Source organism: Cervus elaphus, chromosome 11 (assembly GCF_910594005.1).
Source record: "Cervus elaphus chromosome 11, mCerEla1.1, whole genome shotgun sequence".
NCBI classification, from domain to species: Eukaryota; Metazoa; Chordata; class Mammalia; order Artiodactyla; family Cervidae; genus Cervus; species Cervus elaphus.
The window spans coordinates 91,252,231-91,276,892 of record NC_057825.1 but is presented as its reverse complement, the minus strand read 5'-3'; the positions used below and the strand labels follow the sequence as shown (position 1 = coordinate 91,276,892).

General features: G+C 54.9%; 1 protein-coding gene across 1 annotated transcript; it reads right to left on the bottom strand.

The window, feature by feature from the left end:
* Nucleotides 1-4,571: 4,571 nt before the first annotated feature.
* On the bottom strand, nucleotides 4,572-24,247 carry EMX1 (empty spiracles homeobox 1). The gene is made up of 3 exons (XM_043918368.1): nucleotides 21,219-24,247; nucleotides 15,178-15,362; nucleotides 4,572-5,127 (listed from the first exon to the last, which is right to left on the bottom strand). The coding sequence occupies exons 1-3, from the start codon at nucleotides 21,730-21,732 to the stop codon at nucleotides 4,960-4,962; spliced, it is 867 nt and encodes a 288-aa protein (XP_043774303.1). The 5' UTR covers nucleotides 21,733-24,247; the 3' UTR covers nucleotides 4,572-4,959.
* Between the last annotated feature and the right edge of the window lie 415 nt (nucleotides 24,248-24,662).

The following is a 24,662-nucleotide window of genomic DNA, read 5'->3' as shown; positions in this document are numbered from 1 at the left end:
ACTAATACAAGAAGAAAGAGGAGGATGAGTGGTATCCCAGACGACAAGAGATGAGAATGCAAGTAGGAGAGGTTGTCCGGGTATTTAATAGATGCTGAGAGTTGAAGGAAAATGAAGACCGAGGTGTGTCTCTTGGAAAGACCTGGAGAGAATGGTCTCAGTGGAGTGTGGTCATGGCCACAGATCTCCGTGGGTTGAGAACTTAGCAGGACTCCCACTGACTGCCAGGATCACATGGGGTCAAGGGAGGGCTTTAGGAGGGAGACTCTTGGGCGGGTCAGCGCTCTAAAGGACGAGAGTGAAAGAGAGTGTGAAGGCAGGAAAGGGGAAGAACCACCCAGCAGTGAGGTCCCCAGGGTGGCAGGGAATGGTAACAAGGGGAAGAGGAGAGAACAGGTTGGATGCAGGAGGTGTGGGTCTAAGGGCGGGAAGCTGGTGGGGCATGGAGGCTAGCTTCTCTGGTCTCTCCAGATCCACCCTGCAACCTTCTCCACCTACAGGCCGTCCCAGGAGGCTGACTCATACAGACTTGCTCTCTGGCTCCCGCCACTGGGAGTCACCGGAAGGAGACTGGAGGATCAGAGGAGAGCGAGACTGGAGCTTTCCCCTCCGAACCCCCCTGCAGTCTGTGGGCCTTGTGCTCCTGAAGTCCACAGCTCCTGTTTGGGGCCCCTCCATCCAACTGTCCTCTTAGGCTCTGGCACTTGCTCCTGCGCTTGCTTGGCCTCTTCAGGCCTGAAGGCCACATGGGTTCCCAACTGTTGCTAGTCCTGGGGTCCTGCAACATCTCTTGTTGGTTTCCCAAAAGGTGTTAATTCTCCTTTATTTAACTCTCCTCAAAGTGCTCCATTTGAAGAGACCATCTCTTTCCACTGGGCCCCTGGCTGATACGAAGGTGCTCCCTTCTAGTGCTTCTAGATGGAAGTAAGTTCCTCTGCTGAGGGTAAGGGGGGAAAGGGATTTGGGGGAGAACCTTGGGGAGAGGTTTGAGACATCCCATGGAGAACAGGAATGGACCTATAAATGGGGTGAAATCTCAGCGGAGGGGCGCCATGTAGCTCACTGGTCCGATGGTCTCACGGATTCAACTGCCAGGGCAGGTGGGAAGGCGGGTTCAAGCAAGTGTGTGGTTTCTCCAGGCACAACTAAGGAACAGCAGGACCAGGGGATGTCAGAGAGAGGATGGAGGGGCCGTGAGGTGACAGCATGGATGGAGAGGAAAATCATGTGAGTGACAGGAAAGAGCACGGGGTCTGAGAGGAACAGACGTCTGAACATGGGACTGGAAAGCAGGTGGGATTCTGGGCTCTGATTTGCCCAAAGAGTGGGTGGTGGTGAGGGACAAAGAGGGTGAGAGGTTGGGGTGCTGGATGGGTTGTCCGTGTAGACCCTCGGGTTTTGAGAGGAGGTTCGGGATGTCTGGGAGGACCAGGAGCCAGGAGCCACAGTCTTTGACAAATGAGGGGGCTGACTGGGACCTGCAGCCAGTCACCCACACACGCCCCCATGGTCATAGTCACATGCAGCACGCCCACAGCCCCACCAGACACTCCCAGACACCCTCACACGCACTCACCCTCACACGCGCCCCAGACAGCAGATGGGGCGCTCGGTAATTGGTTAAACCTGTTCCCGATGTCTGGCTCCGCTCTGGCAGCGCCTGTCTGACGGGAAAGCTGGCTGGGCCCCGCACCGCTCAGCCTGCTGGCCTCCCTGCCCCTCCCCCGGGGGCTGCCCTGCACAGCGCCCCCAGAGAGGCCGGTGGGCCCCGGCCCGGCTCCCTTCCAGTTTATGAGTGAGGGTTCCATGAAGCCCCACAGGAAGGGATCCCAGCACCAGTAGGGAGGAGCCCAACCATGGCTGCAGAGACCAGAGGGACCAGGCCCGGAAAGTCCCAAGGATAAGGGGGCGTGCCAAGATCATGCCCTGGACGGGAGGCAGCCGCATAGGCCACCAGACCTGAGGACAGCTCCCTGCGTCCCCTCCGCCTCAGCCACATGCCCCTGGGGTTCTCAAGGTGCTGTCAGTAGAGGCCTGTGGACCTCCGTCGGCCCTGGAGGCCAGCCCAACCGAGGGCTGCGACTGAGTCAACTTGCCCAGGGAAGGCCTGTTGAACGGCCCTGTCCGGCCGGCCAGCCTTGTCCTGATCCTCACCTCTGCAGGGCCCTGATCTCCAGGGGGAGGCGTGGTTGGGGGAGGGAAGGGAGCATCATTCCTCCCTGCTTCTCCCCTTCCCGCTGCATCTGTGTCTCTTCGAGAGAGACTTTGGTTTGTTCCCTGGAGAGGGCCCAAAAACTCCCAAATTAGCAAACCTGGCAAGCCCACAGCTCAGAAAATAGTTCATCCTGATTCCATGTTTTTCAGGCTCACAGAAGCCTTTATTAATGAAGTCACAACACCAATATTTACCGTCTGCGGGGAGAGGCACAACATGGGGCATGGATGGGAGTGCGCGGGGACTCCCGCCCCGCCCCCCTGCAGGCCTGGCCCGGGAAGATTGGCAGGTTTCCTTGAGTCCTTTCCAGCCCTTTATGGGGATGACAGGGGTGCTCTGCTGTGATCTTCCTGCATCCCCTCCCCCACCAAGTGAGAGAGGAAGAGTTTACCCATTCCTCCACCCCTAGTGGGGCAAAAAAACAAAAAAACAATGCCTCCTCTTCTTACCTTCACCCCACCTGCACATACATGCTCCCCAGAGGTTATCCTACCTGTCCAGGAGTGAGAGTTCACTGTGAGATTCAACTTAGACTTAACCCAGGTTAGGACTTTCAGGCTGTGAGGGAAGCATTTTCCTGGTTGATGTTTGGGATGGAGGCATTGGGATGGAATGCGGCCCTTAGGTTTCTGGCATTGAGTGGACCCACGAGAGACACTGACAGGCCCCAGCAATAGGACCTTCTGTGCTTGGATCCCTTCGTGTGCCTCAAGCAACAAAGCTTGGCCTTTGACATCTTTTCAATGACTTCAACACTGATCAACCCCCCAGGACATTCTAGGTGCCAAGAATAGGATAAGGAAAGGCACAGCACAGGCAAAACCCCTAGCTCACTGGGCGACACGGATGACGTGGGTGAGACGGAGGCAGACGACACCAGGAGCGAAGGAGGAGAGGCCGAGGGTGGGAAAGAAGGGAGCAGAGTGGGGGGCTTAGGACAGGGGCAATGTGCTCCTATTTGGGCTTGAGGAAGAGAGCCCTAGGCACAGCACAGCTCCTTTGAAGTGGGCCTCATCCTGGACATCCACACAAAGCTCATTATGCCTCCCACTCCTCCCCTCCCCACCCAAACCCCTGGGATCCATCTACACTGTGTCTCAAGGTAGAAGAAACCTTGGTTGTTGGCAAAGGTGGGCAGTCCTGGAGGAGAACAGGTTGGGTATGAGGTGCTGGGGGGCATGGGGTGCAGCAGGCAGCTTGCTGGTGGGTCTGCAGCTCAGCAGAGGTCAGCTGGTGGCATGACCTGGAACCAAAGAGAAGGCCCAGGCAGAGGGCGCAGTGAGGCAGGCAGCCGGGGCACGGACTGCCCCTGGTGTGGACAGCGGGAGGCAGGCGGGGCACGGACTGCCCCTGGTGTGGACAGAGAGAGGCAGGCGGGGCACGGGCCGACCCTGGGTGGACAGAGGTGACAGGACAGGGATAGGAGTGGGGAGGACTCAGAGAGGCAGGAAGAGGCATCAGAGGTACTGGAGTAAAGGCGGGGGGTGGGGGTGGGGGAGCCTAGGAGGGAACGGCCACAAGATGGAGAGCCAGATGGGAGGCGTTGAGTTTGGCCACAAGGGGGTGGCAGTAACCATGGTTGGTGACAGTCTTCAATATCCGCCCAGTGGTGAGGCAGAGGTGGGGAGGAGGGTGTGGGGAGCACGTGGGAGATGGAGAGGTAGAGGGCCGTCTGGCCATGGTCCGGGCCAGAGGTACTGGATACAGGTTACAGATAGAGGTTTTCTCAGGCTGAAGGAAACATTGCTGTGTGACAAGCAGGAAAGACAAGTGAACAAACTGGAGGCAGATGAACCAGAGATCAGTGGGCCCTGCCTCGAGCTCTTTCCCAGGCTGGAAGGCCCTAAGGCCCCAGGAACCAGTTGCAAGCTCGGCCTACAGCCCTGTCTCTGAAGCTTTCATCCACCCAGGGGGGCTTTGCAGGGACAGGAGCGCATCCTGGTGGGGCAGGACTTGGGGCAGAGGTGGTCAGCCTCTGGGAAGGGTGCCCCCTCTACCCAGCCCCATTTTCCCCTCGACTGGAGAAGTCACCACAGCTCCATGCATGGAGAAGTATGGATGCTCTCTCCTCCATGACCCACCTGGGCCTGATTCCCACTATTCATTAAGTTTGGGAAGACTTGAGCACAGCCTCCCTCAGAATACAGGGTGTTCCTTCCCTACGTCTAGCCTCAGTTTCTCTTGCTGTGGAGCTGGAGCTAGAGACCAGGGTCAAGCATCATCAAAAGAGAAGAGTCAGTGGATTGAGTCTCCAAGGCCCTGTCCGGATTCCCAGGCCCATTCCCCCTGTGGCTCTTGGAGCCAGAACCCACCACCCCAGGCTCACAGGCTCTGGGGTTGGAGCTGGATGCCCATGTCATTAAGAGAGAGACTTTTATTGTTCCCATAGGGAAGGGAGACACAAGGGGATCACTAAGAACTACAGCGGGTGCCTGCAAAATAAATTAAAACAGAAATTCGTCAAAACAAAAAAGAGATAAGAGAAATGGAGAGTGGCTGGGAGGCTGCGCTGCCCAGGTGGGCAGGCTCTCCAAGGAGAAGGTCGAGCAGTCCCGGGCCTCAGCCAGCCCACGTCTTGTCCCTCTGTCGGTGGCAGCCCCAGGCTCCGAGCCCTCCGGGGCCGTGACCTGAGGCCTCCACGCAGCCCGGCCAAGGAGTGGCCAGAGTCCTGCTGGGCCCACCGGTGGGGGGGCCTGGCCAGCAGCGTGTGGCACTCTGCCCTGGTGGGGTTGCGGCTGCCCACCCTAGTCATTGGAGGTGACGTCGATGTCCTCCCCGTTGGCCTGCTTCGTGGCAATGCGCCACCGGTTGATATGGTGGGAACCCTTCTTCTTCTGCTCCGACTCGGGCCCTTCCTCCTCCAGCTTCTGCCGCTTGTACTTTGTCCTCCGGTTCTGGAACCACACCTTCACCTGGGCCAGGGAGGGAGGGGCACAGGTGAGAAACGCCCAGGAAGCCCCCAGCAGCCACTCAGCCTTCCGGCTGGGCTGGGAGCTGGATGGGGAACCGAGACCAGGGTCGTCTCCTCTGGCTGGCGCCACCTGATGGGCCTGGAGGCCTTCCCTTCCAGATGCAAATGAGGGGGCCAGGGCACCGTGGGCCTGAGACCGGCTGTTTTGCTGTCCCCTCAACAGAGGTGTGGAGAAGGCAATGGCACCCCACTCCAGTACTCTTGCCTGGAAAATCCCATGGACGGAGAGCCTGGTGGGCTACAGTCCCTGAGGTCGCGAAGAGTCGGACACGACTGAGCGACTTCACTTTCACTTTTCACTTTCATGCATTGGAGAAGGACATGGCAACCCAGTCCAGTGTTCTTGCCTGGAGAATCCCAGGGGCGGGGGAGCCTGGTGGGCTGCCGTCTATGGGGTCGCACAGAGTTGGACACGACTGAAGCAGCCATCACATGGGTCTGGATGGCTGGTGTGAGCCCCACCCCCAGGGCAAGCCCGTGCTCAGAGCAGCACCACGAAGAGGCAGAGCGGACACAGCTACTTAACCGGGAGGCGCTGGCCCTGCCAAGGGCAGTGTCCAGGACAGCCGGAGCACTCTGAGGCCCACCGACCCCACTGCTTGAGGCTCCAACATCTCACACCATCTAGGTCAACCTGTCTCACAGGAGGAGCCTGTCTTAGTAATCTCAGGTAGAATCCTCCATCCCGCCCCAGAGGTGGAGCTAGATGGGCGGGGAGTCCTGGATCCTTGGGTGCCAGCTCCTCAGGGTAGTCTGGTCTGAAATCCACCAGTGGAGGCCTCATCCTCCTTACACATCAGGGTGTCTGCATCCCCACCCAGTGCTCTGGACTTGCTGCCCCCACATCACCAGCCCTTGCAGCCCATCGAGATGTGGGAACAGGTCACACAAGGAATAGCTGGGAGAAATACCAGGGGACAGAAGTGAGCTCCTTCTTAAACACAGAGAGCCCCCCAGCTCATGTCAGGCAGTAAGAGCCCTGACAAGGGGAGGGGTCAGAGGCCAACAACTCTCCTGTGTGATGTGGAGGCAGGGTGGGCCCATGATGCTAAGCCCATCTCCTCCCGGAAGCCTCCCCAGACTCAGTCCCGTATCTCATCATTCATCCCTTCTCCCTCCTCCTCCAGCATTTGCTCAGTGCCCAGCACACAACAGCCCTTAACATCCTCTCCTGCATGATCTGGGAGGATCGTCCTGGTCCTTAACCAGTTTTATAGTTTTAGTTCTTGAGGACTGTGGAGAAAACGTCACTTTGTCAGCTCCTCCTGACTACACAGTCCTTTTCTTGGCCTTGCAGCATCAGGCCAGACCAGATCACCCTTAGAGTTGGCGGGAGGGGCTGAGTGCTGATCATCTGCTGTGTTCGCTCCCCTCTCTGGACTTACGTCCCTCATGCGTAAGAGAGATGCTTTCTGGGGCCCTTTACAGCTTTAGGGCACCTTCTGGGCTTCTGTTCCACAGGATACCTGGGGAAGGTGGTGCCAAGGGGGCAGGGTTATAAGGCATGGAGGCTTTCCTGAAATAATAGCACATTTAAAAAGCAAGTAGATGGGCTTCCCAGGTGGTGCAAGTGGTAAAGAATCCGCCTGCCAACACAGGAGACATAAGAGATGGGGTTCGATCTCTGGGTTGGGAAAATCCCCGGGAGAAGGGCATGGCAACCCACTCCAGAATTCTTGCCTGGAGAATCCCATGGACAGAGGAGCCTGGAGCACTACAGTTCGGGGGTCACAGTACAGTTCATGGGGTCACACAGAGTCAGATACGACTGAAGCAACTAAGCACAGATGCAGACAATTGCAGTTGGAGTGACCCGCGGTACCCATACAGGTGGTGAGCGGTTAGTCATGTGTGTGGAATAATGGTGAGCACCTCGCTGTGGCTACAGCAGTGACTACGAAGGAGAGGACCTTGAATCCTGGGGTGGGGGCAGCTAAAGGCAATCCGCAGAAACACTACACAGATCTGTCCTGCCCCCTGAGAATCGGTGAAAAGCACGGGCCTTAGCCACAACGCCAGGCAGGGGCAGACAAAGCTGGGCTGGCACGCAGGCCCAGGGAGCAGTTTCGTGCTCAGGATACCCTGCCTTCCCATTTTGCAGACATTCCCCTCTGTCCCCTCCATGGAGCCCAACCCAACCTGGGCTTCCCCAACAGCCCACCCCGCCCAGGGCTTCCATGGCGCCCTTGGTCGTGTCTGTAGGTTTCTGAGCCCTAGGGTAGGTGTGAGGACAGCCAGTGCTCGGTGCTACACAGAACAGACACACAGACAGGAAGACACACGGACACAGAACACACGGATAGGAAGAGACCACTGGCCTTGGTGGCTGGAGTACGGGGAGGCCTCCTTCCTTCAATTCCAGGGCTGGATTCTTGCCTGCATGTCCCAGCTCAGATAGATGGGGAAGATGGCAGATGCTCCAGGGGCAGGGCTTCTGGATTCTGTGCCCACCTTTCCTCAGGCACAGGGCTGGCTGGGCCCTGGGTGGTTCTCGGCACAACCGTTTGGCAGCCAGCCTGGCCCCTGCCCCCCACCCTGGAGCCCACTGTGACTATGCCAGTCCGTAGGCGGGTGAGCTCGCCCAGCCTCCTGTGCAAGGCGTGTGTGTGACTCAGGCCTGGATGCAGGGCTGGGGCGGTATTCCTGAGAGCCCCAGGGGCTGGCTGAGGGCTAAGCATGGCCAGCCTGGTGATGCACGATCCAGGGCAGCACCAGGGACACGGGGCCCCTTTCTGCACCTTCTGCCTCCCCCAGGCATTCCCAAGTCTCCTTCCAGAAAGGAGACTCATCTTTAGTGGGATGGGCCTAGCCTGCTACCCTTGCCCAGCATCACTGGCCCAAAGAGTGAAAGCTTCAGTGGTGGAACTTGGGGCATAGAGTATGTTTTCACACCAGGGATAGCTTCCTGGCAAACCCAAATGAAAAGCAATTCTGAATATTTTCTCCATGAAAACTACTAGGGTCAAGGAGGCAGCTCTCTAGAAACAGGGATGAAAACTCTCTTCCCAGGCAGCCTGGCTATCTTCCGGAGAACAGCCTTGGGCTGAGTGTCCAGATGCTGTTTACAAAGACTGTAATAACAAGGGGATGCTCATGACTTAGTAATATCAGCGAAAACGGCAGGATGCACAGTTTGGGCACAGTGTGATCACAACCATGGAAAAACAAAGCCTATGCATGGGGAAAAAAGACTAGAAGGAAATGTACCCAAAGTATGGGTGACTTGTCTTCTTTCCACTTTTCCGATTTTTCTTTAATGCTTACTTATAACAATTAATAGTAATATTTTTATTTGGTAAAAGAAAAGGAACTGGGCCCAAGTGTGGTAAGAGTTAAGAATGATACCCCATGAACTTTCCAGTCCAGCCAGGCAAATCTGGGGTTATCCCAGAACTCCTTCTCTAGAGGACAGAAAACCTAGAAAGGAGTCAGGTTACATAACGTGGCTACCAGCTCATCGGGAGAGGCCTTAGGAGGCTGTACTTAGTCTGCACTGCCTCCCCCCAACACTGGCATGCTACCCACCTTTCTTTAAGCCCAAAGGCACACTTGGCTTTCTGACCGAGGAAGCCCTCACACACCTCTGAACCCTCTGGGTTTGGAGAGAGGTTCCTTGTGGCCTTCTAAGTCCCTACCACACTCAATGTCTCTCAGTTTTTCTGATAAACAAGATCCTTCCAAGAGTCTCCACTTTTGTCCAAGTTACACCACCGGGAACTCTTACTTAGCCTTTGAAACTGTTCCCTTGGCCCTAGATGTGGCCCATTGCCTGTCTGCACTTCCTTAGTGCTTTCTCTGTCTCAGTGACAGTGGCTCCAGCAACTTATTAATTTGCTGAAACCTCTGTCTCCTCATCAGACAGTGTGGGAACCTGGAGAACAAAAGTGGTGTGTTAGCTGGCTTTGGAGGCCCACTGGGCATGTTCCAGGTATATTCAGCTGGCAGCGCAGAGGTGAAGTGACTAAGCCCTATGCTCTAGGAAAGAGGCACCTTGTGCCAACCTGGAAAACAGGAGAAAATCAATGGTAGAGGGATTGGACTCTTAACTGGAAAGGGTGTTTGGAAATTGCTGACTGCTAGAGAGATGGGATCCTTTCTTGGCTTACTTCAATGGTCACTTCTATAAGAGGGTCAATTCCTAATTCTTTCAGCTGTGGATTGGATTAACCACTTCTAGGGGGAAGGTGGAGAGGAAGATCCATTGTTGAGGGGACAAGGGTCAGCTTGAATTAGGCTGACTGGTTGATTCAGGTGAAACTGGTATGGATAAATGAATAAATGAAAGAATGAAGGTATTAAAGCATTAGTGGATTGATCACTGTATACACTGATGAATGAAGATGTGCGTGAGTGAATGGACAAATGAGCTTACAAACAAGCAAACTATATAGCTCCAGCCAATGTTTCAGACTACCTTTGAATGAACCAGATCCCTTCTTTTCCACCACTCCCTAGTCTTAGCCCATCCTATCTGGGCCCCTGCACACTTTCAGGTGAATACTTGTCCTCTCCTCAAAGAGTTCAGAAACTTCTATCCAAGGGCATTTGAGTCTTGTAACTCTGATACAAGACGTTTCTCCTTATGTCCTACTATTATCTCTTCTGTTTTAATTTAAGCCTGTGTCCTTCTATTCTGTCACCCTCAGACACAGAGACACACCACTCTTTCTAGTCTGTCATCCTCAGACTAGACAGACGCTTGGAGACATTAATCATGCCACTCCTCAGCTTGCCTCCCTGCCCTCTCCACTGGGGATCCACTTCCTAACATTTAACCATGTGAACTGCTCCCACTCTCAAGGTCAAGCCCAATGCCATGCTAAGCGCACCCCTCACTCCCCCAAACTGAGGTTGCCTCTGGCTCCTCATCATCCAGAGTCCTAACTCTTCCTAAGCTTTCTGGTTTCCTCCTCTCTCAGTCCACCCTGGATGCCGTCACTCTCAGGGAGACATCACAAGATTCGCCTGTCTTCTCAGGACCACACCCTCAGAGAACCACTCCAGCCTCCCTCTCTCTCCTGTCCTCCTGCCTCCCACTGGACTCCCGGACCTTCAGAGATGCAGAAGTTCTTGGAGAAGAGCCAAGACTTAGGGTAGAGATGAATCCATCTCAGAACACACAGTGAGCCAGTAATCTTTCCCAAAAATTCAAGTTCCTTGGATATCTCCCTTTTATCCATCCCCCAGAGGGAGATATTCCAGGCGGGAAGTCTTCTTACATGCCCCTCTGGGGAAAACCCATAGGCAGGTGACCACACACTTCTGCCTCCTAAGATCCCCCCACCCATGCTCTTGGGCCCTAAGAAGGTAGCCACACTCGATAGCTCCTGCACCATCTTAATCCTAAAACCTCCCCCTTTCTTCCCACCAGTCTAGACATCCCTCCAAGTCTCCATGGCTGGGGTCTTCCAGGAGCTTTCCACCCACGTAACTCCCCCCTGACCTCCTTAGTCCACAGCTGTGGCTTCAATGGGACTCCAGTCACTCACCCCTTGCATGCCCCACCACTGTCTGAGGAATCTCCAAGGCCAAGAGACCACATTTCTGCATCCCTTTCCCTCACAATTCAGCTAAACTCAGCCAGGGTAGGTCAAGAAACACCTCCTGAACTGTCTGGAGTTGGAGGAACAGCTAGAAATACTGACCAATCCATCAGCTGGAGCAACCAAATGCTTTCTCTCCCTCCCCCTAAAACTAATGTGCCCCTCCCCACACATGCACAGAAGCTCACAGAGGTGCTCCATGCCCTGTGTACATATGATAGCACCTGACCTTTGGGCACTGATCACGCTAAGCCCACACGTCCTCCACATTATGGGCACACATATGTTCGCGCATGTGTGCGAAGTTGCTTCAGTCGTGTCCAACTCTTTGCAATCCTACGGACGGTAGTGCTTCAGGCTCCTCTGTCCACGGGATTCTCTAGGCAAGAATACTGGAGTGGAGAAATGAACTAGGCAGAGCTCCCCAAGCAGGCAAATGGGATTTCAGTATTTGCCTCCCTGCTAACTGACTGTGTGACCTTGGACCAGTTACTTCATGCCATGCCCTCCTCCAGGGGATCTTCCCGACTCAGGGATTGAACCCATGTTTCCTGCATTGAAGGTGGATTCTTTACTGCTGAGCCACCAGAGAAGCCTCATGCATATATTACATATACTCATTACACACACACACACACAAGCTCACTCAAACTCCAGGGTCTAATCTGACCCAGGCCTGAGTCTGCCCCACCAGCCACCAGGATTGAGTCTTAAATGGGCTTCACCCTGGTCAGACCGCCGGGCTGCACTACAGCAGAGAGGAGCACAGAGCTAGAAGGAAGAACTAGCCCTTACCCACGGCCCCTCCCTCCTCCTCCTGGATTAACCCACGCCATTAACTCCACTCTCAACCAATTTAAGGCCCTATCCCAACTACTAAAAAGCTCGGGTTGCCTACCCACAGCATCCCATGCCAGAGCTTTGGGCATACAGATACCCCTGAACTCTGAACTAAGACCCACACACCACTCTGCTTAACCCTCCCTGAAGTTTTATCCATGAATTGGTAAATAAAACTCCATCACCTACGACTGATCAACAATCAGTTATGAAAGTGCAAGGGAATCACAGGAGCAGAGGGACAGAAAGGGAACAGTGATGGCAGAGAGTGAGGGGAATGACTGATAAAATTAGCATATGGATAAGTATACGGTCAAAAGAAAACTGCCCACTCATTCAGTACATGTGTATGGAACATCGACTCCTTGCTGGTCACTGAACTGGGCCCTGGGGCACAGCAAGAAGAAGAAAGGCTCGCCCTCTGTCTCCCAGAGCTGAGATGCTCAGGCCTACTGTTCATCTGGATCACCCAGAGAGCTACTTTATAAACTTTCCTGGGTCTCAGCCTGGAACTCCTGAGAACCTCCTGAGCAGGCTCTAGGAATTCGTATTTTAAGATTTCTTTGAGAGATGGATGCAACCAGTGTATAGTCTGACATTTGGCATGGCAGGTTATTAAACAATAGCAAAATCCTACATATATTATGATATGCAGGAGATATGCTGTGAGTTCTGAGAACCTGGAGGAGGGATTATATAGAAATACAGAGAAATAGAATATAGATAAGCCAGATGCTCAGGGCTAGAAAGAACCCTGGAGTTCATTTTATTCAACCTTACAGATCAGGAACTGAGGCCCAGAAAAAAAGACAAAGCAAGAGTTGATGAGATGATAACCATTATAGACATATGCATATACTGTCAGCTGCTAAAGATCTATAGAGATGGAAGTTTGACATGGATGGTAGATATATAGAAGGTAAAACAGAGTAGATGATAAAGAGATAATCAACAGTCGGGTAAACAGGAATTATTGTTCAGAGAAAAGATAGAATTAATAATAAATAGGAAATATAAATTAACCAGCTTTGTGGAGGCAATTTAATGAGAGTAGACAGAAGTACATGGCTAGATATAAAATAGCTATCTGTTAGGGACAGAATAGAGAGCTCTGAGAGACAAATATAGATATTGACAGTAGAAATAGATGTCAGGGGGCTGATGGGAATGATTGAAGCTTGACAAATAGCTGATAGTTAGATTTGACAGGTAAGCTTGCCTGGCAAATACAGCAAGATGGATAGATAATTAGTTAATTATATAGCCTAGATCTCAATGATAGTTACAAAAGGGACAGAAAGCAGCTCTGCTGATGAAAAAGACTGAACTAAGAATCAGTAATTCCAGGTGTAGATCTTATTATAACAATAACTTGACATATTACTTTCAACAAAGGGAAGAGAAGTACTGAGGGTGACAATTAATATTATTTGAGTTCAAATTAGGTATCTTTTGATCCTTAAACCTATTTTCTGGATGATGAAACCAGAATTCAGAGAAGTTGAGTAACTGGCCCAAGGTCACACAGTTAGCAGGGAGGCAAATACTGAAATCCCATTTGCCTGCTTGGGGAGCTCTGCATACTTCATTTCTACATCTTAAAGGCCTAACCTGGAAAGAAAGGATTCTACAAGGAGGTTTCTCAGGCTCAAATATCGCACAGTTCTATTATTTTGTTTGTTTCATATGCTTAAACCAGCTCATTTATACATGCGACAAGAATAGCCATGAGTTTTGATAGTTAACAAAGCTGGATCCACTTTATTTTTTATCTGGTTTTCTTTTAAATATATGTTTAAGCACATTCTAATAAAAATGAGAGGAAACAATCATTAGGTTTACTAACTGGCATTGTTAGGTCCAAATATTGACAGGTAGATAAGTTCAGTTGAAAGAAGGTCAATTAAAAATGCTCTCACTGAACTAAAAGATGGAAGTTTAAAAACAATGACATTATTTCAACAAGTGTTAATCTGTGGGTCGTGGACATAAATGGTTTTGTTTTCTTACACTTCTGCAATTACTAATACTTTTTAAATGAAAGTAACTAAAAATACCATTCCTAAACTGACACCTTGTTTTAAATAAAAATTTTAAAACATTTGCAAAGAGGGAAAAGTGGGTGTTATTTTATTAACTTGTTTTTCAAAAATACCTTCTTTTTAAACGTTTTTAAAATTTAAGTCCGTTTTTTTGTGAGCTTGATCTCAGCAGTTAGAACAGACCGGCTAGCAAATCTGAAAAAGCCCGGGCCCTGCAGCAGACAGGAGCAATGCATTGATGAAATAAGGCATCAGATAGGTAGGACATAGATACCAACATGCGTCGTGAGCAGGAAAGAGTGAGGTCGGGGCTGGGGACGAAGTTGGGCTTGGACTCCCACATGAAGTCTTCTATCTAGCCTCACTGCTACCCAGGAGACCCCAGGCTGCACACACACCTCACCCCCGCCCTCAGCCGGGCACCATCTCTCTATCAGGACTCGGGTGGAGGATGGTGGTGTGAGAGGCGAGCAGAAAAAGGAGCGGAAGATGAAATGCCGGCGGCGGGCGAGAGCTGCTGGGCCGCCAGCCGACCTCTCTCTTTGCGAATCTGGAAGCTGTCGGGGACGCGAGGGAGTTAAGGTCTCGCAAAACCTACGCAGTTACAGAAATCCGCCTCCAGGGCAGCAACCAGCCACCCCAGCGCACTGGACTCCGGGCGGACGGAGAGCTTAGCGGTGCTTCCAGACAACATTTATTTATGGCAAAGTCTTTACTTATAATAAGGACAAGTCTGCCTCCCTATAGTTCCCTTCTAGTTCTTTAATTTTTTTTAAATCAATTACAAAAACACTACGTGGTGATTGTAATTTCATCTAGTTCAAATCCCTTCAATGCCATCGGAGTTTATTCCCTCCCCAACTCAACAGCCCTTCAAGTGATGAAAACAGGCCCTGAATACCAGAACCTACTTTCCCACCGTTTCCAGGTCCCGCCGACGCCCGCGCACACACACCACCGTTTCAGCGCGGTGCCAGCCTGCCTGCGCTGAGACCGGGGCCGGCCTCGGACCCCGGGCAAGGGCGCGCACTCCCGGCTAACCTTCTGCTCTTTGCAGCGCGGGGACCCGTGGTCTTTCTCGCCACCGCGAGGCCTTCGCCCCCGTCGCCCCTGCACGGCAGCGGAGCCAGTACGGGACAGGCCTGAGCACCTCACACACCTCCGAGCGCCCCCAGAACTGTGGCGGGAGAAGGGCGGCCGCCACCGCAGGGCTGAGACGACACCAGAGGGCCCGGGCGGGCGCGGAGTGACCGCGGCCTCGGTGTTCCGCGCTCGGCCGGCTCCCGAGGGCGCCCGCCGCCTCCTGAAAGCTGGCACCTCCCGTGGGCTGTGTGAGCCGGGTCGGAATAAGGTTTGATTCCAGCCTCCGGGTAGGTCCTTAGTACTTAATAAAAGTCCTGTGGCCCCTTCGAGGCTGTACGCAGTCGGAGGGAAGACAGTCATGGCGGGAGCGCCGCAGGGGTGGCGGGAGGAGACGGGGCAGGCTGAGGGGCGAGGCCGGCCTCTCGGGCACCCGCCCGGCCCACCTCCACCTGGCCCCCGGGCGCAGCTTGGACCATTCATTACCTGCGTCTCGGAGAGGCTGAGGCTGCCGGCCAGCTGCTTCCGCTCGGCGCCCACCACGTAGTGGTTCTTCTCGAAGGCACGCTCCAGCCGCAGCAGCTGCGAGGGCGAGAAGGCCGTGCGGATCCGCTTGGGCTTGCGCGCGAAGGGGCCGTGCAGAAGCAGCCCGTCCTGGGGCACGTCGCTCGCTGTGGCCGCGTCGCCGACGGCAGATACAGACAGAGAGAAGGGCACCGTGAGCTGCGGCCCGGCCGCCCGCGAAGCCAGCCAAGCTCGGCCCTCGCGCCTCGCTCGCACACGCCCCGGAGCGCGCCGCTGCACTCTCCCACCCTTGACACACGCACACCCACGTCTCCTCTTTCTCTTAAGTCCACTCCTTTCCCCGATACCTCCTCTTGGCTGAGAGTTATCGGGTCAGGGGACGCCCGGAATCGCAGCCCTGCGGATCACTGTTGGGCCAAGAGGCGGGCCGGGTCTGGAGAGGCGCCCAGTGCCTGAGCAGCCTAAGAGGCCAAGGGAAGCTCTCTTTGTCTGGTATGACCCGTCGCGTCTCCCTCAAAGTGGACCAGGGGTAGAGACGGGACTGGGTGTCAGGAAAGTGGCAAGCGGCCCAACCTGACTGTCAGGCATCCCCGTACCAAACGCAGATTCAAGAACTGAGAGTATCTTAGGAACTCTCCCTCACACCTGCTTAAACCAGCCTTGCAACTAAATGCTCAGGCTACTAGCCCATAGAAAATTCCTGCCAACAGGCGGAGGCTCTGCCTTGCAAGTGGTAAAAATAGGCCACGGGCCAGGTCAAAATCCAGACAGCATCTGGAGGTCTCAAGTTAGGTTACTTCTAACCAATATCCCACCTCTCTCCCCCCAGGTCTTCAGATAAAATCCTCTTCCTGCAGACTTACTGCTCTCTGGTGGAAAAAGACCTTGCTTCATCCCTGAATAATCTCCTGCTGAAGAGACATGTGTATAAATAACTAGATGTCATCTTTCTCCCTAATAGATATAGATATATTGGTTTCTGCATGGGCGTGTGTAAATATATGCTCCAGCCTCCCTACTGTCTTTTTCTCTTGTCTACCATACAGGATTTTCAAAGAGTGTAACAGTCCCTTGGCAAATGTTGGCCATCATGGGGACTCAGCTGCTACAGGCAGGAGAAGGGGCTGACATTGGGCTGAAGAGGGCTGAGGTAGTAGGGTCAGGAACTACAAAAGCTGGAACAAGCTTCCATCCACAGCCCCAGTCTCAAGGAATCCCCCCACTAGGCCCTCACACAACCTCTGGCTTGGTTGCACACGCTAACAAGACTGGAAGCAGGCCCTGACACCATCCGTGGATTCTCAGGCAGTGGCGCATACCAGTACCCCAACCCACCAAGAATGCAGAGCACTACATGAAATGTTTTGACAGTTAGCAGTTGAGATTGACTGATCCAATTAATTTCTTCCGAAATGGCCACTGGTTTGACTCAATTTGATTTGTTGTTTTGTTCTTAAGACAATTGTTTGGATAATTCAGTTGAGCTCTCCCATCTCTGGAAATATCTCTGTAAGTGAGGCAAGGACACATAATTGAGATGCTGTTGCTACAACTCTCCAGGTAACTGTTCATGTCCCTCTTCTGGTGGAAACTGCCTGACCTGATTTCTTCCAAGTCTGTGGGCTTTGGACATCTACATAGGAAAACTTGATTGCTGGGCTTTTCTGGGTAACAGCGTTGCCTAGGAATGAATGGCCAGTGCCTGGGGGGGGAAACAGAGTCCCCTGAGAGGGAACAGCTACTAACTTCCAGTCGCCTTATCCATTCCAAGTGACTGAATCTGTGCTGCTACAAAAGTGAGTGGGATCACATCACAGGAAGATGGAGGGGTCGGGGGGCGGGGGACACCCTGCCCACTGGGTCCTTCAAGGTGGGGGAAGATTCTCAGGCCTGACAGAAGGAAAAGTTTAGCTTGTGGTGATGGAGGGGATAGATGATTAGGGGAGGTGGTCTGGCAGAGAGGGGTAGGAGGGAGAGAAAGGAGGAGAAGGATCCAGGTGGGGAAAAGGATTACAGCCTCAAGTGCGAGTCAGTGTGATGAGGCCAGAGAAAGGTGGGAGAGGTGGGTGGGAAGCAAACACTCCTTGCTGATGTTAAAATAAATTGCTTCAAAAACAATAGCATTCTGAGCTCAAGTCAAATACCAACAGTGGTTTTCTCTGGACAAATGAGCTGGAGAGGGAGAGAAAGCCTAGCACACCCCTGTGATCACAGGGTTTGGCCTCAGCAACTTGACAGGGCCCAGGCTGGTCAGAAATGAAGTGGCAGTGTGGAGACACCCTCGATTTGTGAGTGAATGGGATGCAGAAGTGTGAAGGGTAGTGTGGGGCTGAGAAAGCAGGACTGCAGCCTGCCTCAGTGTGTGATTTGACGGGTGTTTTATAATTCCATGCTGTGTGTTGGTCACTTGTGCGGTAGAGTTCTCTGTGTTTATCTTTATAAACCCAAAGTGGAGGATGGAAACAACAAGCTTCTCTGTCCTGACACATAGGACCATTCGGCTCAAGTCTGGCTATTTCAGGGGGAAGATAGGATGCTTGGGGTCCTCTTCAGCTGGGGAGAGAATAGCAGCAGTTCATTGTAACCCCCCAAAGGGGCAGATAGCATGTATCCTGTAATCTGTGTGTGCATGTGCAGAAACATAGAAGTCCTGACCCAACCAAGAAGAAGCAGAGACCAGGAAAAACTACTCAAGATGCTGATTACTGATGAAAAAGATATGATTTCAAAAGAAGCAGGGTTTTTTCCTGTAAGGAAGAATATGTTTAGTACAAAATCAACCATCCTGAGAAATTGAGTAATAGTTTCATGTTTCTGTAAGAACCAGGGTGGTGCCTATGAGCCTGGGCCGCTCTCACTCTGATCTATGGAGAAGGGACCTCAACCGTCCCTACCTTGGCTTCAGTCTGCCTTAATTGGACCACAAGGGCAGAACAAGCTCTGGGACTGGGGTTGCGGTGTGGCCTGTTTAGAGACAGTAGTTCTGGGCTGTGAGAGTAGGCTGTCAGTTTCAGGCAAGGACAAGGTGGAAAAGTGGAAAGGGGCTGGCTGAGTCTTCCCTGTAGCTAGTAACTGAACCCCACTCTGCCCCGTTTTCCTCCAGCCTCTCTCTGCAGGTTCCTTTAAGGCAATGGCTGGGAACTAGCAATCGACGTTCCCAGGACTGACTGAGGTGGCAGGAACTGGGAACTAGGGATTCGAAGGCCCGAGGCCCAAGCTGCAGTGCCTCCTGGAGATGCTGTGGCAAGCTGGGGGCTCTGGGCCGGATGGCGAGGCGGAGGGGCCTGGGGCTACGAGAAGGAGAAGCCCGCCGGGGAACGGAGATAACCTATTCCCCCCTCCCCCTGCCGGAACAAAGGCTCCCTTTGAAGCACCGGCCCATTACCACCACCAGTCCCGAGGGCCTAATCTCCACCGCCCCCTCCCGACGCAGCTTCCCGGCCGGGAAAGTTCCTGCTGTCCGAGGGAAATAGCACCGAAGTGCGGCTAACTCGCTGTCTCCTCCAGCCCCTCCTCTTCAGGCCTCGAAAGCCGCCTCCGGCTTCGGAGTCCCGCCGCCTGGTCCCGGCCATTCCTTACTGACTTCTCTTCTCCCAGCGCCTTGCTCAGCGGAGAAGCCGCTACCCTGCGCGCCGGGACCTCCCTGTTGGAGAGCGCTGAGCGCAGAACGCAGACGTTTTCCTTTTCGTTCCTGTAGGGTTTCGCTTCTTGCATTGAAACGGGGATGAAATGAGCATCGCGGAGACCCGGTTCTCTAGAAAACGCGGCGCCGGAGGGCCTGAAATGACTCGGCTCATATCCCCGAGGGCCCCCGAGGACACAAGGACGCCCGGGCCGCAAGGCGTCTGCCCCGACGCTGACCAGCCCTCAAGCCAAAACCTCTCAGAATTAAAAAAGTCATTCCGTGCCCAACGGATTCTCGTGTTCAAAAATGCGACCACGTTTGGCTCCATCTCCGCGTCCAGACACAGTTCTTGGGAGAAAAATGCAACCGTTTTTGCAACTAGACAACGTGCCCGCCGGGGCTGAAGGCTCAGGGAGCGGCGTCAATTTCCGAGAGGATTTTTGCCGAGGATTTATCAGCCTCGTTTGACTGGGGATGCTCAGAGCCGGAGCTGGATCTCTTACAAGGCGTTCCCGACCCTTGGTGCCCCGGCCCTCGAACCCTAAAAGCCGGTGTCGGCGAGGTCAATGGCGGGAAAGGAGGCGTGGAGGGCGTGGGGCGCCCGGTCTAAAGCCGAGGGCGTCGCCGGGGAGGCCATCTCCGAGTGAGCAGAAACCACAGGGGTCAGGACCAGGTCTGTCCTCTTCTTCGAGCTCCTGTCCCTCCTCCGGTCTGCTAACCGCCGGTCCCTCCGCCGCCCCAGCCGGAGGGTTCACAAACAGCCGCGACTTTCAAATTGGCCTGCAGTCGCCAAGTTTAGAGACCGGGGACCCAGCCCACGGAGGACTGAGGTGGTTTGCTCAATTTAAAATAATACTTAATTTTATCAGTAAACATTTATTTTAATTGACAGACTTCTTTCCCATAGCGGCTGACACTATAGGCATTTTTTGTTGTTGTTCCGGATGATTTGGGCAAATCTTTGAAATCCCCAGAGCAGACAAGACTTCCCACAAAAATTCTTGCTCAAACAATTACATTACCTTATTTTGTGGGATCTGCTGAGCCAGTATCTATTAGCCAGATGGGACTCAGAAAATTGTCTGACAAATTGGGGTGGGGAAAGCAGCTTTCCATGATACAGTTAAACAGCTATAGCCAAAGCTTCAAGAGGTCATTTTCTTCTGTTATCTAGATAATTGTACCAAATACCCAATTTATTTTGACTGTGTAGATCCAGTTTACCACCAGATCAGCTCCAGGAGCAAAGCTCTAATCACGTCCTTTTCGTTTGTTTTGCTAAGAGCCAGTTTACCTACTTCTGAGTCAGGTCTGAGGAAGGCTGAGGTCTGGTCTACACTAACAAAATAAAACTGAAAACTAAACCAATTACGGCACAAATTAAGGCCATTCCCAAAAAAAAAAAAAAAAAAAAAGTGGGGGGGGGGCGCAAGAAGAAAGAAAAGAAAAGAAAAAACCAATAAATTCAAAGAAGAAAACGAACTCCAACTAATGGAACTCTTTGCTTGGAGAAAGTCAGACCACTGAAACCTCTGTGTGTGTGTGTGTGTGTGAGAGAGAGAGAGAGAGAGAGAGAGAGAGAAGTGGGGGATCTTCCTTACCAATCCCATTGCCCAGTGCAGACTAGGGGGCTCAGACTGCCTACGACCTTAACAGCCCTCTGCCCCCGCCCCCTGCCTGGGAGGACTGCAGTCGGTACCCCAGCAGCCTGTAGGTTCCCGGAGTCCGCGAGCGTCGCGGGAAGCCGGTTTGCTTTGGCAAACCTTCCCACCCTGGGTCCGAGAGGCAGGTGTGACTTGGAGAAGTCGGGCCGAGGTTGCCGAGAAACATCCCCAAACAGAGGAGCACTCAACACTGAACATTAACTCTCCAGTTTCCCCTCCCTCTGCCCCTTCTTCCCACAGAATCGGGACAAGCAGGTGGACTTTCCCCTGTCTCCTTGGCCAGCGAAGGCGGGTCCCTGGGAGTTGGTTGTGGAAGTGCGAACGTAGTATGGTCCCAGGTCCAGCTGGGTCAGAGGGAGGGCGGCCGACGCTGAGTTCTCTGGGATGGGACTGGCTCAGCCTGGAGACAGTAAGGCAGGCCGCAGGGAGGACCAGGAGAAGCTCCAAGGATGCGCCCGGGCTTGGCGTCCGGACCGGCATCATTCCTGGAAAAGCCTGGAGGTCCCAACCTGGTTCTCTGGGAGGGAACCCAACGCGGCAGAAGAGCGAATGGATCTGGCGCGGCACTTCCCTGCTTAGGAATCGGCCTCTGTGGACCCGCAACCTTTTCTGACACAACTTCTGAATGGCCCCGGACGCCCCCGAGCCTCCCCCGCGCCTCCGCAGCGCGGGCGCCGGCCGGCCGCCGAGGCGGGCACAACGTGGGCACTCACCCTGAAAGCGGTGGCCGAAGAAGCGGTTCCGCAGCACCCAGGGATAGAAGTGCAGAGGGTCCCGGTGCTGGGCGCCGAAGAACGAGTGCGGGGGCTGCAGCGGGGAGGCGCCCAGCTGGTGCGCCGGGTGCACGGTCAGCGCGTGATGGTTCATGGCCTCGGGGAATACGAGCTCGGGACCGCCGTAGAGCGAGCGGCCGGCGCCCGCGGCGGCGGGGAAGCCGCTCACGAAGGCCGCTTCGGCTGCGCTGGGGTGAGGATAATTGAGCGCCGTGGGCCGGAGCGGCTCCTCCGAGGCGGCCGCCGCCAGGGGATGGGAGCCTGCGCCCCCGCCGCCAGTACCCCCTCCAGTACCGCCGTCCTTGGCTACCAAAGACTCGATGGTAAAGCCGCGCTTGGCTGTGGGCTGGAACATGGTCGCGGCCGCCAGAGCCGAGCGAGGCACCCGGGCTCTGGGGAGCGCTCCGCGTCCTGGCGCCGCCGCCGTGCGGGGTGTGCACCCAGCCAGGCACATGCACACACACCAGCACCCTTCACCTCCCCCGCCCGCCCGCCCGCGCTCAGCCCCTGCCCACAAGCCAGGCGCGGTGCGGCGAGGGGCGTGAGAGCCAGTGAACGCGGAGTCGGGCCACGGCGCGAGGCTAGGCGCGCCGGCCTCTGCGGCCAAGCGGGCAGCTCCCGGCGCCGGCACCGGCGCGGGCTCCGAAGGAGGCTGTGAGCTGCCTCTACCGCCTGGGGACTGAGCCCGGCCCCTTCCCTTCCGAGTCCTGCCAGGACCGACCCCCGCCCCCGGTCCTCCCAGCAGTGTCCTGCCCGGCCTCGGCCACCGCGCTGCTAGGCGAGAGTTAGCGGGCACCTGCCCCGCGCTCGCCCATTGGCCGCCGCTCACCTGCCCCAAGGTGGGGGGCGGGGCGGGGCGGGGCGAGGGACCGCGGGAAGGGAAAGGAGCCAGCAGTCGGAGGCAAAAACCGGACTGGAGCTTGCGCGGGGCGAGCTAGGCCTCTTCCTCCTCTCGCGTCTTCTCGCATCTCTGCCCTTTAGCTGAGTCTGGCGGCAGCCGTAAGCGTCTCCACCCAGGCCGGAGCCGAAGGAGGTGTGTGAGGGGTGAGGGGTCTGGGGCTTGGGAGGATCTCCAACCCCACTCCCCAGTGTGCAAATCAGTTGAACCCTCTCCAGTTCGTCCCGGGATGTCGTTTCAGTTCTCAAATAACTTGAATTCGAGTGCAATGTGGGTGTTTGGGGTCCAACGAATAAATTCTCCTGAGAACTTGTTCCCCTGGCCTCAAGGATCCTCAGGATCCATCGTCCGTCACCTGGGACGCAGTCTGAAGCCGCGGCCTTGCTCCTGAGGTTTCGCGTTTTCTGGGTGGTAAGGGGGACAGCTTCCGAAAGCGGACACGCAGTTATTTTCAGAAGAGGCCAGGCCAGGGAAAGCGCTAGAGGAGCTGGCGGAGTGGTCACCCAGACGTCTCAAGCTGCAATTCTCCGGGCTTGGAAGCAGGTCCTTGGCCCAGCCACGAGCATCGCGACCGGCTCGCAGGGCCATCTGCTTTCCTCGTCTTCTCTGATTGCGGAGCTTAGGTGCAGGCGGTCCAGGACAGGCCGAGGTCTTGAAGACACTGTCTTACGTTGGAGGTGGCCGAACAGTCCACAGCCATCGCCTAAGACCCTCCAAGAAGACACACAGGCCATCCCGGGACCGTAGCGGCCGCCTGGCTTCCTCCGACCCTCACCTTCCACTCGCGAACGCGGAGCAGCGGACTACTCTGCTCCAGCCAGTTTCCATTTCGTGCACTGATTCGTCGGGGATGAGAGGGCAGTTGGGAAGGAGAACCAGTACTCAGCAAACTTTTCCACCAGGGCATTCCAGGCCGCAGGAAAACACAGCATCCAGGCCTAAGAGGACACAAGGCAGTGATGGGGAGGCTGGGACCCGCACCCTGCCCGTGCACTGCGAGAAGCCGATCTGCTTCCTCGCTCCTGCCCGGCTTACTCAGAGCGGCCTGGCCGGGGTGCGCGGATCCGGGCAGTGCGTCCCGGCGCCCTGAGGCCAGAAGGTCCTCGTGCCGCGAGGCTCTGCAAGGACTCCAGGCCAGGTCTTGAGAGTGGCCTGCCTGAGTGCCCGGAGTCTCGGCCGGGGAGAGCGCTCCGGGCGCCCTTGTTGCCACAAAGCGGGTTAAAGTCTATTTTCCACTCGACTGGTCCGAAAAGCCCCCGCGCGCCGAAGCCGTTCCGGCCCCCTTGGGAGAGGTGGGGAGGAGACAGCGAGGGGGTGGGGGTGAGACTGCCGCGCCCTGCCGCCGGTCGTGTCCAGAGCAGACCCGGGCGGAGCACCTCGGAGGCGCCCCAGAAACACCTGAGGAAGGAGTCGTTACTGAATTCGTGGCGAGGGCTTGTGTCTCTCTTGCTGGCCCCTCCGGTTCTTCCTGGCTCACTGTGCTGGTCTCTCCGTTTCTGTCTCAGGCTGGCTGTCTGTTTCTCCCTTTCCTGTCTCTTTACCGCCCTCTCCCACAGCACCACTTTCCCTCTGTTTCTCCCCCCCCTCTCCTTTTGCCTCCTCCTCCGTTCTGGGTAAGGAGAAGCTCCCCTGAGTGGGGACAAGGACCTAACCAGGCCATATCGCTGGAGTGGTGAGGGTGCGAAGCTGGGCAAAGACATGGAAGCGAGAGTTTCGTTCTATGTGGAAGGAGACAACGTGAATTTTGCTGGAACAAGGTCCCCGCAGGGAGGCAGGTTTAGTTGGATAAGCATCAGCCGGGCCTGTTCTCTGAATGCCGCGAGGAGGGACTAAGTGCTTGGGCCTGTGGCGAGAAGAGTGGAGCCGGATCGGGCTGAACTCGCCCGGGCTTTGTTTCCCTAGCCGGTGGTGAACCTCACCTGTCTAGCTGCAGGCCCCCACCTCCTACCTCACTGCAAGGCCGGACACTGACCCCTGAACTGACTAAATAGGGCAGGTAGAGGAGCTTGGGATCTACTGGGCCATTCCTGGACACATCTACACTGGCCATGTGGACTTCCCTCATCTAGCTCTGGGCATACATCTCCCCATGTAAATCCACAGACCTTTACAGTGACCACTCCTTCCCTTGTTGGGCTTTCCAGACACTTGGACACCAGTTGTCTGTCATTAACCCTCTTTACAGGTGAAGAAACTGCACCGGACCCATGTCTGGAGTCTGGTGGTGGTCTGGGTTGAGGTGGGACAGTTCAGTGGGCCTGGCCTGGATCAGGTTCTGCCCCCATTCTACCCCAACCCCCGCCACTGCAGCTGGACTCTCCCAGGATCAGTGATGAGTGAAGGGGGTTCTGCCTTCATTCTCCCTCTCCTTAACCTCTTGCATTGTGCCTTTCTCTCACCTTCCTTTCCTGTAATTTCATAATTTCCCTCCTTCCCTTCCCTCCCTCGGCAGATACTTATCTCTTACCTGATTTCCTCTATTTCCG